The sequence below is a fragment of the Rhamphochromis sp. 'chilingali' genome, assembly GCF_963969265.1.
Source record: "Rhamphochromis sp. 'chilingali' genome assembly, chromosome: 11".
Taxonomy (NCBI): domain Eukaryota; kingdom Metazoa; phylum Chordata; class Actinopteri; order Cichliformes; family Cichlidae; genus Rhamphochromis; species Rhamphochromis sp. 'chilingali'.
Genome location: NC_137938.1, coordinates 38,336,548 through 38,351,558, shown reverse-complemented (window position 1 = coordinate 38,351,558; position 15,011 = coordinate 38,336,548). Strand labels below are relative to the sequence as shown.

The following is a 15,011-nucleotide window of genomic DNA, read 5'->3' as shown; positions in this document are numbered from 1 at the left end:
GAGAAGGTACAGGTCTATACAGGCCAGAACATCCAGACTGGCCAACAGCCTGTATCCACAGGCTGTGAGGCTCCTGAACTCTCTGCCCCCCTCTCACGGACAATAACCATATCCAACTTCTTAATAGCAATGAACTGGTCTGCATTGGTGCATCATATCTTTATTCTCTTCCCCCTCCTGCCCCCCCCCCCTCTTTCTTAAATAGATAACTATCATATCTGATATCATATCTCACAGTACAATAATATTGAATGGGTTGCATTGTTGTATTTTGTCATGTTTCTCAGGTCTTTGTCTGAATTTCTACGAACATTATTGCTAAGGATTGTCTTATTGCATTGGAGTCACACTGGGTTAAATATGTACACTTGGGTTTTAAGGGGTATTTATTATTTTCTTCTTTTTTTGGGTTGTATGGAAGCCCCAAACGCAATTTCATTGTTCTTGACAATGACAATAAATAAATACTACTACTAAAATAAATAAAGTCACAGACTCAGCGGTCCTGTTGCTCTATTTTCACCTGTAAAGCAGGAGTGGGGTAGGCGGAGGGTTACCCTGGTGCAGGTGTGCCGCGGTCAGTGGAAGAATCCGCGAGTTTCTCTGTGAGTTTCCCATTACGTCGTAGCTACTCGGTGCTTGTTGGAAGTTTAGGGGGTTTTTCGCTGTAAAAAGAAGTTTTCTTCCCGCGCACGATGGACGCTAATGTTTTTGTCACTTTTTATGGAATCAAACTCAAAGTAAGGTCAGTACTTCCACGCTTTAAACGCTGCACGCTCATACTCTCTCTGCACTCGATATATGATCCATTGTTGATCTGCACACAGCTGTTGTCACAAATGTCGCACTCGCTTACGTCACTGTCATGAGACATTCTCGCAAAAAATCACGGTTTTAGTAACGCAGTAACGCAGCGTTCCTACGGGAAAGTAACGGTAATCTAATTACTGTTTTTGCAATAGTAATCCCTTACTTTACTCGTTAGTCAAAAAAAGTAATCGGATTACAGTAACACGTTACTGCCCATCTCTGCTCACAAATGACCTTTCTCCGGCTCTTCCTGCAGCCTCTCAGTCCTTCGTGTCTGAATCTTAAACTCTGAACTGAAGGAAACCCGACTGTTTCACCTCATCCGAGCCTTTTCTTCTGTTCTGAAAGCTGGCGAGGCCTGGCTATTCCTAGTGGGCTCATCACCTTGCAGGTGGCCCAGAGACTTCACCACCTACTCTACCCTGACCAGCTGACATCTGCGACGAGGTGTGGTCAGATTTAAAACTGAATATTCAGAGCCCAAACGCCTGGGATTCGTTTTATGCATGTTTCTCCTCTTATTTGAGAGTTTGGAGATGTGAAAATAAAAATATGCACAGCTGTAACAGTGATACAAACACAAAGAAAGCATTGTAAGCACACGTTAGCTAACCAGCAGACTGGTGTTACCCACAGAGTTATAATCATAAAAAAAATCCCCCCCTCGTGTCTGGCAGCTCTGACGAGGCGTCTCGCATTAGCTTAATTTACTGAAAGTGCCTCTAAAGCTGAACGAATGTTAATGGAGCCTGAAAAGAGGGCAGTGAGGGTCCAAAGAGGAGAACTCCATAAAACTAAAATCCCTCAGCATGTTTTTGTTCAGAGTTAGGAAACCAACCAAAGCTCTGTTACTTAAAAATATTTGTGGTTTCGCAGAATTCTCACCGGGGCTAAAATCTGATATCGGTAGTCGCCACTGAAAACAAACAACATAAATTACGGAGTGTTGTTAATGCACCGAGGACATAAACTGGCTCAAACATCAGGTCGGTGCAGCCAGAGACAGCAGCAGGAGTCTGGGCTGATTCGGTCTCTGTGCTGAAGGTGGTTCAAAACCAGGAAGTGATTATGTTAGTAACAGGAAACTGACATGAACCTAATGACAGGACAGGGGAAGTGAAACTAAATACATTGAACAAAGAACACAAGACTCCTTCAAAATAAAACAGGAAACATGGAGAAAAAATACAATAATCAACAAAATAAAACTAAAATGTCTTGGTACTGGGTCGCACCGTGACATTTTTCTTCCTGTGCAATCGACTGGAAAGCAGACAATGGAGCACTACAGCAATACAGCTTTTGAGGAGCGGAGATGTGGACGTTACTTTTATTTTTATTGCACAACAGGACAAGAGTGTGACAGTAAAATTGGACAGAAGCTGCTAACACAGCTTTGGTCTTTGCAAGTGCCTGCACAGACAGCATGCTAACGCTAAGCTAGCCAAGAACCCAGACTGGTGTTAGAGCTGAGCGCACGCCGACCCGAGCCCGCAGCCTGAGCGACGAGCACGCAGCCTCCGTTTCTACCTGTTCGTGTTTGTAGAGTCGTCTGCTGGTTTTCAACTTTGCTTTGTGCGTTTTAAGTTCAGACGTAAACACTAAGACAAAGATGTGAATCAGGCGGCTGGTGTGGATATTGATGCAGTGCCATAGCAGCGGATTTCAGGGCGAATGGTTAGTATTTAAAATGCATGTGTTTGTCCCAGGCAGTAAAAACATGAAAGTGCTGAAGTATCATTTGATTTTTGTGTTTTACTCGAACGCAGGCATTTCACCAGAAATTACATTTCTGTTGCAGGGGAGGACTGCAAGACCGTCCACAGAACCACGCGGGCCTGGTTCTAATCTAGGACCACATGAACACTGACATGTGATGAGGAGCTACAGACACAGAGCTCTTCATTGGGAGCCTTCTGTGTTTCAGGTTGCTGGAAACTGACTGAAACTAAATCCTGTATTTGCAGATGCTTTTTATGTTTTCCTTTTGAACACTGGAGCAGCTTTTTCAGCACTTTTTAATGTGAGAAAACCACTTTTGACTTGTTTGTTTGCATTTTCACAGCCAAATAGTCTCAATGAATTCTTTGTAACTGCTGGACCAAATTTAGCAAGAACAATCACTCATCCTGGGAAAGCACAGGAAAAACCCGATACACTGATTGACAGAAATCCATATTCTATGTTTCTCACAGCCGTTGATGAAAATGAAGTTCTTGAAATTGTCAAAAAATGTAAAAATCACAAATCTTTGGATTGTAATGATATTGATATGATAGTGGTTAAAAGAGTCATTGAGGCTATTATAAAACCATTTACATACATCTGTAATTTATCATTTCAAACTGGTCGATTTCCAGACAGAATGAAAATAGCAAAAGTTATACCTCTATACAAATCTGGAAACAAACACCATTTCACAAACTACAGGCCTGTCTCTTTACTACCTCAATTCTCAAAAGTTCTTGAAAAACTGTTTAAAAACAGACTGGAAAAATTTATAGATAAACATAAACTACTCACTGAGAGTCAGTACGGATTCAGATCAAGCAGATCAACATCATCGGCACTATTAGATTCAATAGAATACATCACAAATTCCATAGACAAAAAGCAATATGTGGCTGGGTTATTCATAGACTTGACAAAGGCATTTGACTCTATAGATCATGATATATTAATAAGAAAACTGGAACGTTATGGTGTCAGAGGGGTAGTTTTAGATTGGGTCCGGAGTTATTTAAGTGACAGAAAGCAGTTTGTGAAAATAAATGGTGGTTGCTCCTTATGTATGGACATTGCTTGTGGTGTACCCCAAGGGTCAGTTTTGGGTCCAAAATTCTTCAACTTGTACATTAACGACATCTGTAAAGTGTCCAAAGTATTAAAAATGGTTCTCTTTGCTGACGATACAAACATTTTTTGCTCTGGTGATGATCTGCAGAATTTATTGGAGGATATGACTAATGAAATAAGTAAAGTGAAGTTCTGGCTTGATAAAAACAAATTATCATTAAATTTGAATAAATCTAAACTGATGTTATTTGGAAATAGTAGTTTAAATACTAATGCAAAGATTCAAATAAATGGTGTTGATATTGAAAGAGTCAGTGAAAATAAATTTCTGGGGGTAATAATAGATGAAAAACTTAACTGGAGAGCTCACGTAAGATATATTCATTCCAAAGTATCACGAAGCATTGCAGTACTAAACAAGGCAAAACAGGTATTCGACAGAACATCACTTCATATTCTACTGTTCACTGGTTTCACCATACTTAAGCTATTGTGCAGAGGTCTGGGGCAATAACTATAAAACCACATTACATTCACTTTTTACTCTTCAAAAGAAAGCAATTTGAATCATCCACAATGCAGGTTATAGGGAACATACAAACTCACTATTTTTGCAGTCTGAAATATTGAAAATTGACGATATAGTGAAATTCCAAACAGCACAAATTCTATTCAAAGCAAAAAATAAAGAACTGCCAGGTAATATTCAGAGTATGTTTTTTTTGAAAGAAGGAAGTTATAATTTAAGGGGTTTTTGTAACTTCAAAACAATGAAGGTACGTACTACAAGAAAAGGCTTTTGTGTTTCTGTTCAAGGAGTGAAACTACACTCAAAAAAATCAACTAGGGCATGTGTTTGATTAACAAAGTAGTAATATGTTTACATCACATGAAGAAATCATTTTTATGCTCATTAAATGATTCATTCTTTTTTGTTGAATATAAATCAAAGAAAACTTTGATGAGTTAAATTCGTTCATGGCAATCCAATGAGAATGAGGTCCATCAAACCAAAGGCTCTGATAGCGTCATGTATTGCGCATGCTCCACGCCCACCGGATGCGGAAAGGTCCGTTGAGAAGTTAACGAGCGCACGTGGAGTTACTTCTTTGGTATACCTGATAGTGAGGTAAGTAATATTTCTTGATATATTTATTTAGGTTAGTGGAGTGAGAGATAAATACTATTAGTTAAAATTTTTTACCTGTGTAGTGTGGAGATTTATATATAGCAGGGAGGTTGTAGACCCAAACATTTTTCAAATGTAAGTCGGTGAATTTAATGTTTTTTTTTTTTAAACTTAACCGGAGTCGCTAATTGTTGCAACAGAGCAAAAACTGATGAGGTTATTTTGGTAAGTTCGTTTTTTTGTTTTTGTTTCTGTCGACTTTGAATGAGGTGTGTTTCATGGTTATCTGCGTTGGTAGGACTGTTTTTCTTCTCTGGAGTTAGCTAACTTTGAAGAGCGGGAAAGCCGCATAGAGCCGTTACGTCTTCGCATATAGCTCCATGAATGAAGGGTTACTTTCTGCTTAACCGGAGTTGGTGATTGTTGGTAGTAGTGGTAAGACTGACCGACATGGTTTGGGTGATTTTATGAGTGTTTTATGATGCTCTATCTAAAATTCCTGTTTTTGTCAGTGGAGTTTAGTCGCGGGCAACCGCATTAACTGGATTGATGAAAGGTTTAATTCAACTAAACCAGCGTTTAGGGGAGTTAATAACAAGGAGTAAGATAAAATCTGTCACAATAATTGCATGTGCATTTTCTTTTTTTGTAATATATTCACTTAGTTTTCGAATTCAGAATGATTTAGGTGGATAATTGTTCGGGTTATAGTTTCTCTGGTGCTCTGCATTAAGGCTGACTAACGGTGCGTTCACACCGAACGCGATAGACGCCCCTAGCTGATCGCGTGCACATTTGCACCTCGAAGCGCGTCCAGCATGAACTGGTCGAGGTTTATATGCAATTTTCACGCGTATGAAGAAGAGATCTGGGAGGAAGTAGTGCCAGACGGTATGTTATTAAAATGGCAGCTGTCAATCTAGCGTTTGAAGAAAGAGTCTCCCTTCTCTATTTGCTGTGGAGAGCAGAGCAGTGCCTAAAGGACGTCCTCACCGTACCTGGGTCCATCAGGTCTTCCACAAGCGTGAGCAGTTTGGTGAGTTTCACCACTTGCTCCAGAAGCTCCGTCTGGATGACGGCCGCTTTCAGCTGTACCACCTTCTGTCCCTTGCCGAGTTTGAGAAGCTGCTGTCCCGCAAATTTTACCAACTCGAGCGGTAGACGTGATAAGCGCGAATGCACAAAATGCACCACACAAACTGCAGTGCGTATTTTACTTCGCGCTTCAAAGGCGTCAGTCGTGTGAAGTAGGCAGAAAAGCGTTTTCTCAATGCAAATCTGCTTCCGAAGTTTAGCTGGACCCCCAGTCGCGCTTCATCGTGCTCCTCCATTGACTTTACATGTAAACCTGAAGCTCTGGTCGCGTCTATCGCGTTCGGTGTGTACGCACCGTAACAGTCTTCACATTTCACAGTATGTAGATATTAACACAAATTTGTCAGAGTAATAACTTTGTTTTAATTAATTTCTCTCCCCAGAAATACATCACAAAATAAAGCCACATTCCCATGCTCTGAGATTCTTATGCACCTCCTCAACAATACATGGTAAGTTCATGTTTGCCTTATTATTATTATTATTATTATTATTATGTTATTTTTTTTTTTTTTTTGGATGATGCAGAAGTTTAATCTCCTTGACGTTTTCTAATGCATATTTCATTTTTTATCAGTGACGTGTATGTGGCAGTGCAAGCATTGTGTTACCAGAGAGAGCAGCAGGTACAAATTACTTCAACATTATAAACTACATCATCATTACGGAATAGGTCAACATTATCTGTGCATATATGTTAATTGTCCGTGCACATTTAAGACTTTGAGTGGACTGAACACTCATGTCTATAAAGCTCATTCATCTCAGTTTACACAGACAGCTTCAAGTTCAGTAACTTTTAAATGTGAGTTATGTGACTGCAGTGACGTCTTCTCTGAGAGAGATTTTTTTGTCCATATTGGAAGTAACGAGACAGGTAGTTGTGTGTTTCTTGGTTGCCCTTTCAAGACAAATATTTACAATACATTTTATACACACAAAAAGAGGAAGCATCATCCACACACACTTAAAGATTTTAAAGCCAGTGTAGTTACACGTGTGGACCCAGTTCAAGTGATAGAGTCCTCTGATAATGTAAGGGCTAGCTGTTCTGAAGATGTATCCTATGGTGAATTTGAAAGTGAGTCAGTGACAGAATGTGATAATAGTGATGTTGAAAATCAGCCCGAACTAATTGAACGGAAATTAGCAGTAATATTGTTGAAATTGGAACACATATTTCATGTTCCAGCAAAAGGATTAGATGAGTTCTTAGTTTTTCTGTTGAGTTCAGCTAGTGTACCTCTGACAAAACGTACAATTACAGAAATTTTTAAGAGCCATAACCTCCATATTAGTCAGGCTGTTATTGAAGAGCTTGCAAATTCTGTATGTGTTTCTAACCCTGTGGCTAAAATATTGGGAAAGTGTGGCCCTCTTGCCACTCCTTATAAAAGAAAACTATACTACATACAAAATTTTAGGGTTGTAGAGCCTGTTGAGTATTTTTTATCGATAGACCAAAGGAAGTCATTTCAGTACATCCCTTTATTACAGTTATTGCAGGAAATATTGAGTCACAATAAATTGCTGGATAGAGTGATTGAAGAACAAATAGCTCAAGAAAATAGAGAGAATCTGAATGGTGATCAGAGGGTTTACAGATCTTTTCGAGATGGGGAGCATTATAAAAGAAATAGCTTTCTAGATGGTGAGAAGTTGAGAATTTCTATTAACCTTTATATTGATGATTTTGAGGTTTGTAATCCTCTTGGGACCTCACGGAAAAAGCACAAGCTTTGTGGTGTATATTGGGTCTTGGGCAATTTACCACCTGGTTCTCATTCAGCCCTTTCATCCATTTATTTGGCAATCCTTTGCAAGAGTGAAGATTTGAGGACATTTGGGTTTGAAAAAGTCTTTGATCCACTTTTGAGAGATCTGGTAACTTTGGAGCAACATGGTGTGTTCATCAGTCAGTTGAACGAGTGTATTAAAGGAACTGTGAGCTGCGTCATAGCTGACAACCTAGGAGCCCATGGGCTGGCAGGTTTTGTGGAAAGTTTTTCTGCTGAATACATATGCAGATTCTGTACAGCTAAAAAATCTGAAATAAAGTCAGTGACTGCTGGTGATTTTGAGCATAGAACACCGGAACTTCATGAATTCCATTTGAAGCGTGCACAAGAAACAGCAAGTGCTTGTTGTGGAGTTAAGCGAGATTGTATTTTGAGTAAGAATCTGAGCCATTTTCATGTCACTGCAGGCTACCCTCCAGATGTAGCACATGATCTGCTAGAGGGCATAATACCAGTGGAGCTTGCGCATTGTTTTTCTTTTTTAATCTCTAAAAAGTATTTCACCTTAGAAAAACTTAACAACTTGATCCAAAATTTTGAGTATAAATGGGCAGATAAAACCAACCGGCCTCATGCAATTCCCCAGACTTTCTCATTAAAAAAAAATATTGGTGGAAATGCACATGAAAATTGGTCTCTGCTTCGTTTGTTGCCTCTAATTATTGGTCCACTTGTTCCAGAGGATGAACCTGCATGGCATATTGTTTTGGATCTGAAGGACATTGTGGAGCTTGTTGTAGCCCCTGTCCAGTCTGATGAGTCGATTTCCTACCTTGAGTGTAAAATCAGTGAACATCGCCAGAGATACCAAGAACTTTTTCCAAACAACAGTCTTCTCCCTAAACATCATTATTTGGAGCACTACCCTGCTCTGATTCGGCATTTTGGGCCTCTTGTCCACAAATGGACAATGAGATTTGAGGCGAAACATAGTTTTTTTTAAACAAATTGCTCGCCATACAAACTGTTTTAAGAACATACCTGTTACACTTGCCAAAAAACATCAGCTCGTGATTGCCTCTGACTTGCACTCTTCTGACCATAAGACACCTTTAATGGTAAATGTTGGCTCATCAGTACCAATTGATGTTCTGAAAAGTGATATCGCAGTAGCTATAAAGCAAAGATTACCAGATGAAACTGATGTCCATATTACAAAAAGCGTGTCATACAATGGCATGAACTACAGCACAGGAATGATAGTTGTTCATGGGCAAATATTTGGTTTGCCAGAGTTTGCAGAAATTCTGCAGATTTTTATTTTGCATGGCAGAATATACTTTTTTGTAAAAAAGTTCTCTGCTTGGTATCGAGAGCACTTCAGAGCTTTTGAGCTTGACATGTCACATGCGAGAGAGGTGTCTCTGATTGAGCATGGGGAACTACTCGATGACTACCCGTTAGCTGCCTATTCAGTGGGAGGCCTGCGTCTGGTTACTCTGAAGAGACACACTAACTTGCAGGGTAAACAGGAGTGATGTTTGTAAGTATTTTCCCCCTATATCACCTGGCACAGTAAATAATACATCATACTTTGCAGACCAATTGCTACTTAATTTATTGAGAGTAGATTTCTTTTAAGCATCTTATGCAAGAATTGTCATTAATTAGAAGAATGCAAGACAAATCTGGAAAATGCACTATTCACTTCTCCAGTAAAAAAATTCCTCGAGGCCAAGGTGACATCATCAAATTATCGTTGACATTAGAATTTGTTACACACACTCGCACAATAGTCAATGAGTACATCTTTATTTATTTTTTAAATATTTGATATTTGTCCAGGTCAGCATGATGCCCCAGCCCATAAGACTGAGGATCATTCTCGGAGAAGATGATGCCAGGAAACTAATTTTACCAGCTGGGATATCAGACTCCATTGAGGAATTGTGTCAGGAAATAAAGACAAATTTTGGAGTGCAACAGGATTTTCGTCTTCAATATCAAGATCCTGATTTCGGAAATGATTTTGTAAATCTGACTGCGATCTCTGAAATTAATGATAAAGCAACTTTAAAGGTTGTATACTTGGATAGTGTGCAGTTGCAAAGTTTTACAGAAGATGGAGTGACATGTCAACCAGTGCGAAGTCCAACACATTCCTTTTCAAGCTCTTCAGACACAGACAATACAAGGCCCGTTTCATCGTCAGGTTCATCACCGTCTACAAGACTGTCAGTGTGGCCAAGTGTCTTCACAGTCCCTCGTTTCAGCTATGAGGCTGAACTGCAACTTGAAAAGGCCAATGCTGAGTTCATTGCTGGTGGAACTCATTTGACCCCCTCACCAAAACTGAAATCCCACCTTTTAGAAAGGCTGGCTGAAGAAATAATAAAATTTAAAGTCTATCCAACTGACAATGACCTGAATGAAGTTGCAGAAGCCCTTGTCAAACAGCATCCTTGTCTGAGGGAGCAGGGATCCTTTAATGGCTGTTATGGTTGGAAAATTAGCCTCAAGTATAAAATGGCCAATGTCCGGACCAAACTGAGAGGCCTGGGCTGTGCTGAGGTGTTGGTAAATTCACTAAAGAACAAGGCCCAAGACAAAAGTAAGGCAGCATTGAATGTGAAAAAGCCTAGAAGAGCAGAAGTCAATTACTGTCCGCAGTATCCAAAAGGAGAAACCACTGACAGCCTGGAAAAAGAGAGAATTGCACTGCTTTCAGAGGTTCAGAAGAGAAACAATGACAATATAGTGACAATGAAAATGCAGAAGACTTTTTCGTACAGAAGGCAAGAAGTTATTCAAGGACAGCCCTTTATTGCAGATTTTAAAAGCAGATGGCCAGCTCTGTTCACCGAGAAAGAGGTGCATGTCCTATATGTCTAACTTTTAGAGTGTGTTTATGGTTGACCAGTTATTTCTTGCTTCACTAATATTGACATAACATAGTGATAAAACAGCTAATAATTCCTGGTATGTCCTTCCTCTGGTGCATATTATAAGTGCATTGTTCATGTTTTTCAGATTGACAAGGAATTCCTGCGCATATCGACAGTACCGCTGCTATCTAGATTCTTTTATGAGCTAGACTTGTACACTCCACGCATGATGGAGCTCTTTCGAGGCAAAGGTGGGGTGGCTGGCAGAAAAATGAGACACATCATGGTGGCCATCTCTAAGGTGGGTTGGATCTGTGCTTAAGAACTTTTTATGCCCATAATCTGGCAATTTTATGAGCAAAGATATCTATACATATGGTAGGCAAAAGTCCTAAGAGGTTTTCATATCTTATACAAATTATATAAGCATCAGTCTTATATTAATAAGTAATTGATAAAATCGTATGGTTAATTTTGATCAAAATGGGGAAAAAAACCCCCAAAAAAACATTAGTGTTGCCTCATTTTGTGTCTGATTTGGTTTAGACAGATGTTTTGAGGTGGCTGTAGCTCAGGTGGTAGAGCAGGTCAGCTACTAATCAGAAGCTTGGCGGGTTGGTCCCAAGCTCCTCCAGTGTGCATGCCAAATATCCTTGGGTAAGATACTAACCCCAAGTTGCTCACCGATGCATTCATCGGAGTGTGAATGTGTATGAATGTTAGACAGTAAGCACTAAACCCGGTGGCGCCAGTGTCCGGCAGCCTCGCCTCTGTCAGTGCGCCCCAGGGTGGCTGTGGCTACAATGTAGCTGCCATCACCAGTGTGTGAATGTGTGTGTGAATGGGTGGATGACTGGATATGTAAAGCGCTTTGGGGTCCTTAGGGACTAGTAAAGTGCTATATAAATACAGGCCATTTAAACAGTTTAGAAAAAGTGATTGGGTGAATGAATTGTTGTATAAAGGCAGCTTTGAGTGCTCTGAGTAGAAAAACGCTATATAAGAACCAGTCTATTTACCATGTGGCCTTTTGGACTCTTCCAAACTAAGTATTCCTTTTTCAAACTGCTGCCTAAAAGCTAAATATTGTCATTATGGATTCCCTTTTTTCTTAGGATGACACAATACATGCAAGACGAGCATGCATCCTGAAGTCCTTGTGTGTCTACCTGAATGAAGACCATGAGAAACTTGTGAAGGAATATACGGTCAGTTATATTCACAAGTTGTTCTGTGTTATGTAATTTGCTCCAGGAGTTATGGGTAATTTCGATATATGAAATGGTAAAATGTGACACCACGTGTGAATAAAAGATATTGCAATTGGTCCTTGTTTTGTTTCATGTCAAATTTCTGAGGTGTGAAACCAGAGACATAGAATTTAGTAAATATATCAGCATATTCACGCTGATTGCTGAATTCCTTTTTTTTTTTTCATATGTAGACTCAAACAAATGTATTATTATATTTTACGTCACAGAACACTGAGGCCAACACTGAAGCCATGGAACAAACTGTGATGGGAGTGTATGTCATACATCAGGAGGGTGCGGAGCCTGGAGATGACCCAGAGAACATCGGTGTCCTGATTGAAGGCGTGGAGGTTCTCACTGGTTTGAGGAGCATTGCAATTGCTTGTGCTCTGTTATTTGGACTGATATACTGTCTGAACCTAAGCTACCCACCGGAGCTCAAATGCACTTTTGAAGTCTTGCAAAAGATTATCATGAAGCTGGATGGACAGAGGTTGTCATCCAAGGCACAGTTCCTAAAAAACAAGCTAATGGGGTGAATGAGCTTGAAACGGACTCATGCAAGCCAGATATTTTTTTTTCAAGGTTTCTGCAATGCAAATATGTGTTTACTGTTTTAAAGTTTAAAATTGTAAGTTATAAAATGTTCATATAAACTATGTGGTTTGCTCTGCGGCTATTATACAAAGATTGTTTGTTCATAACTTAAAGTCTTATACAGTTTAAGTGTAAACACTGATTTTTGCCAGATGGCAATTGTTACAAAGGCAAATGCACACTGGTTTTCACAAATTGTTTGAGTGGAGCAGTTATGCTCAAAATTGAATGTTTTCTCCACACGTTAAATAGCATAAAGTCACTATTAATGGATACAGCCTGATTAAATGGAGGACTAATGTATGCAAGCAACATAGTAATGTTGAATGTTATGTCTGAGCTTTAAATTGTGTTAAAATTCATATTGTTGTTTGCAATGCATATTTTACTACATTTTACGAAAGTTGCTTTGGGGATAATATTTTTTGTCTGCAAACTATTCAACAGACTTATTTCATTTTTATTATTAGGGTTAGGGTTATTTTATTGTATTTTTTCTTTCAGTCAGCATGTCTTGATCTGGAAGTTCTGTGGTCTTGGTATGAGATGGTTAAAGGGGAGAAAGCTAGGCTGAACTGGGATCCTGCCAACTGTTTTAAGAATGTTCAAGCAAAATAAAAGATGGTTTTGCAAGTTATCATTTATGTATGTTTCATTAATTTAATTAAAAGTAATGTTTACATAAGCAATACAAACACTAACTGAAACATGATTGGTGTAAGTACTACAGACATAAATTACATTTGTTCATTCAACAAGATTAACATTGGTGTAACAAACATTTTACTAGTTCATGTAACAAGACTGACTTTTGATGTGCCAAAGTGTTTAAACAATATAACATGAATTTAAATTAATTTAATTAGACTAACTTGGTACAAACATGTTAACTGAATAAAAATCAAATTAACTGAATGTTAATGTTTAAATTATGTTACACTTACAAACATATTTAGTGTTGAAACAACACAATCAAGATGGATTGATTTAACATGATTTGTTTAGGTGGAATATAGGTGGCAAGATGAAATTAAGTTCATCCAATGAATTATTTTTTTGAGTGTATGGAACAAACTGAATATGGAATTAAAGCAATGTCCAAACATAAAACTGTTCAAAAAGAGTTATAAAAATATGATCTTCTCGATCTATAAAGAAAAGGAAAATATTTAAATTAAGTGAATGTCTCTATTTAAAAACAAACAAACAAAAAATTCATGATGTGATATTATAGTATATAGTATATCAGAAATCTGTTCACTATTTTTATTACAAATTATATCAGTAAGGAAGCTGACTAAATATTCACTGATAATTTATGGGACAGGGGTGGGATTAAATAAGTGTATACTTCTTCCCACTCCCTTTCAACATGTAAATTAATCAGAATGGTTTTTTGTATGTAATTTGTATAGTATATTTTTTTTTCTCTCATTTCTTTTCTAAATGTACTTGTATATTGTTCACATGTTGAAATAAATTACCAATCAATCAATCAAAAAAGTACAGATTATGGCGCACTGACGAGATTTCCATTCATGTGAGGATGAATCCATCAGACGGGGCACTGCATAACCACTTTTCAGTTTTTGCTTCACCTTCCAAAGCTGCTGCTGATCCATCAGTCTCACATGTGTACACAGAAAATACACAAAACCAAAGGAGCTTCCTGCTGCGAGGCCAGCGTCCTGCCCGAGAGCAGATAAACAGGAAAAAATAAATCAGATGTGAGCGGAGGAGTGGCGTGTCTGCAGGGACGTCTCCGCTTCCCCCAAACACACTCAACATGTACACGAAAGCCTCCATCGCACCTGCTCGGCTCATCTGCTCTCAGGCGACTGCCGGGACGACGAGGTCTTTCCTAATTTGGCATCTCGATGTATGCTCCAGGACAAACTGTCATCGGTGCCTCTCGAACTGTCGCTGAGTTTGTACCTGGAGCTTTTTTTAGATTCTAATTATTTAACACATGTAAGTGGCACAAAAAGGTCCCAAGAAGGCAGGAGGGTTATTAAAGCAGCAGAAAATTAAAGAACACAACATGTCTGTATGTCCGTGCCATCAGCTGATGCTCTGTGAATATAACACAGGCCAGATGCAAAAACTGAGCCAGCGAGAGTCACATCCTCCCATCATAACAGAGCAGAGCCCGATGCACAAGTTTCAGCTCAGAACATCAGCAGATGTTAAAAAGACTCCAAAGGTCCATGTCCTCCAGTAAGAAACTCGCTCACGGTTTCTGTTCATGCGCCAAAACTAAAGCATTATGAGACCCTGGCGGCGGCGGCTGCTGGGTTCATGTTTCCCAGAATAAAACAATGAAAGTTGGACAGATTCAACTATGGTGAAAACTCCCACTTCATAATCCCTCCAAGTGGGATGATTACACGTACAAGTATGATTGTGTTTCTTTAGTGAGACAGTGAATGTGCCTCACACCGTGTCACATGATGCAGTGGGAGGCATTCGTGAATCATGACCAGCTGACAAACTGATTTAGTTTCGAGAACACTCAGGAGCTCAGTTCAGACCCGGGCCCAGCCCGCTCCCCGTACAGGTCTCGTTTTACTATCAAACACATGCATCAATGTAAATATCACCATATCACGTTAAATTTTATAATTATATTAAATTCAAAATAGAGTATTTAAAAGTAGAATGGGAGGCAGAGCCTTCGGTTTTCAGGCCCCTCTTCTGTGGAACCAGC

At 39.2% G+C, this 15,011-nt stretch overlaps 2 protein-coding genes across 2 annotated transcripts in view; one reads left to right on the top strand and one right to left on the bottom strand.

Moving 5' to 3' along the window:
• The window catches only part of LOC308405272 (collagen alpha-6(VI) chain-like), a 65,454-nt gene extending 59,252 nt beyond the window's left edge, over nt 1-6,202 (bottom strand). The window contains exon 1 of the mRNA XM_080895780.1: nt 5,734-6,202. Within this exon, the coding sequence (XP_080751906.1) occupies nt 5,734-5,743 (10 nt within the window). The 5' untranslated portion in view covers nt 5,744-6,202. The remainder of the gene's footprint in view (nt 1-5,733) is intronic.
• LOC308405277 (uncharacterized protein) lies at nt 4,603-12,891 on the top strand. Its single transcript, XM_080895788.1, has 6 exons — nt 4,603-4,735; nt 6,214-6,282; nt 6,408-6,456; nt 10,600-10,755; nt 11,570-11,662; nt 11,935-12,891. Exons 2-6 carry the CDS (start codon nt 6,260-6,262, stop codon nt 12,244-12,246), a joined length of 633 nt encoding a protein of 210 aa, XP_080751914.1. The 5' UTR covers nt 4,603-4,735; nt 6,214-6,259; the 3' UTR covers nt 12,247-12,891.
• The last annotated feature ends 2,120 nt before the right edge of the window (nt 12,892-15,011 follow it).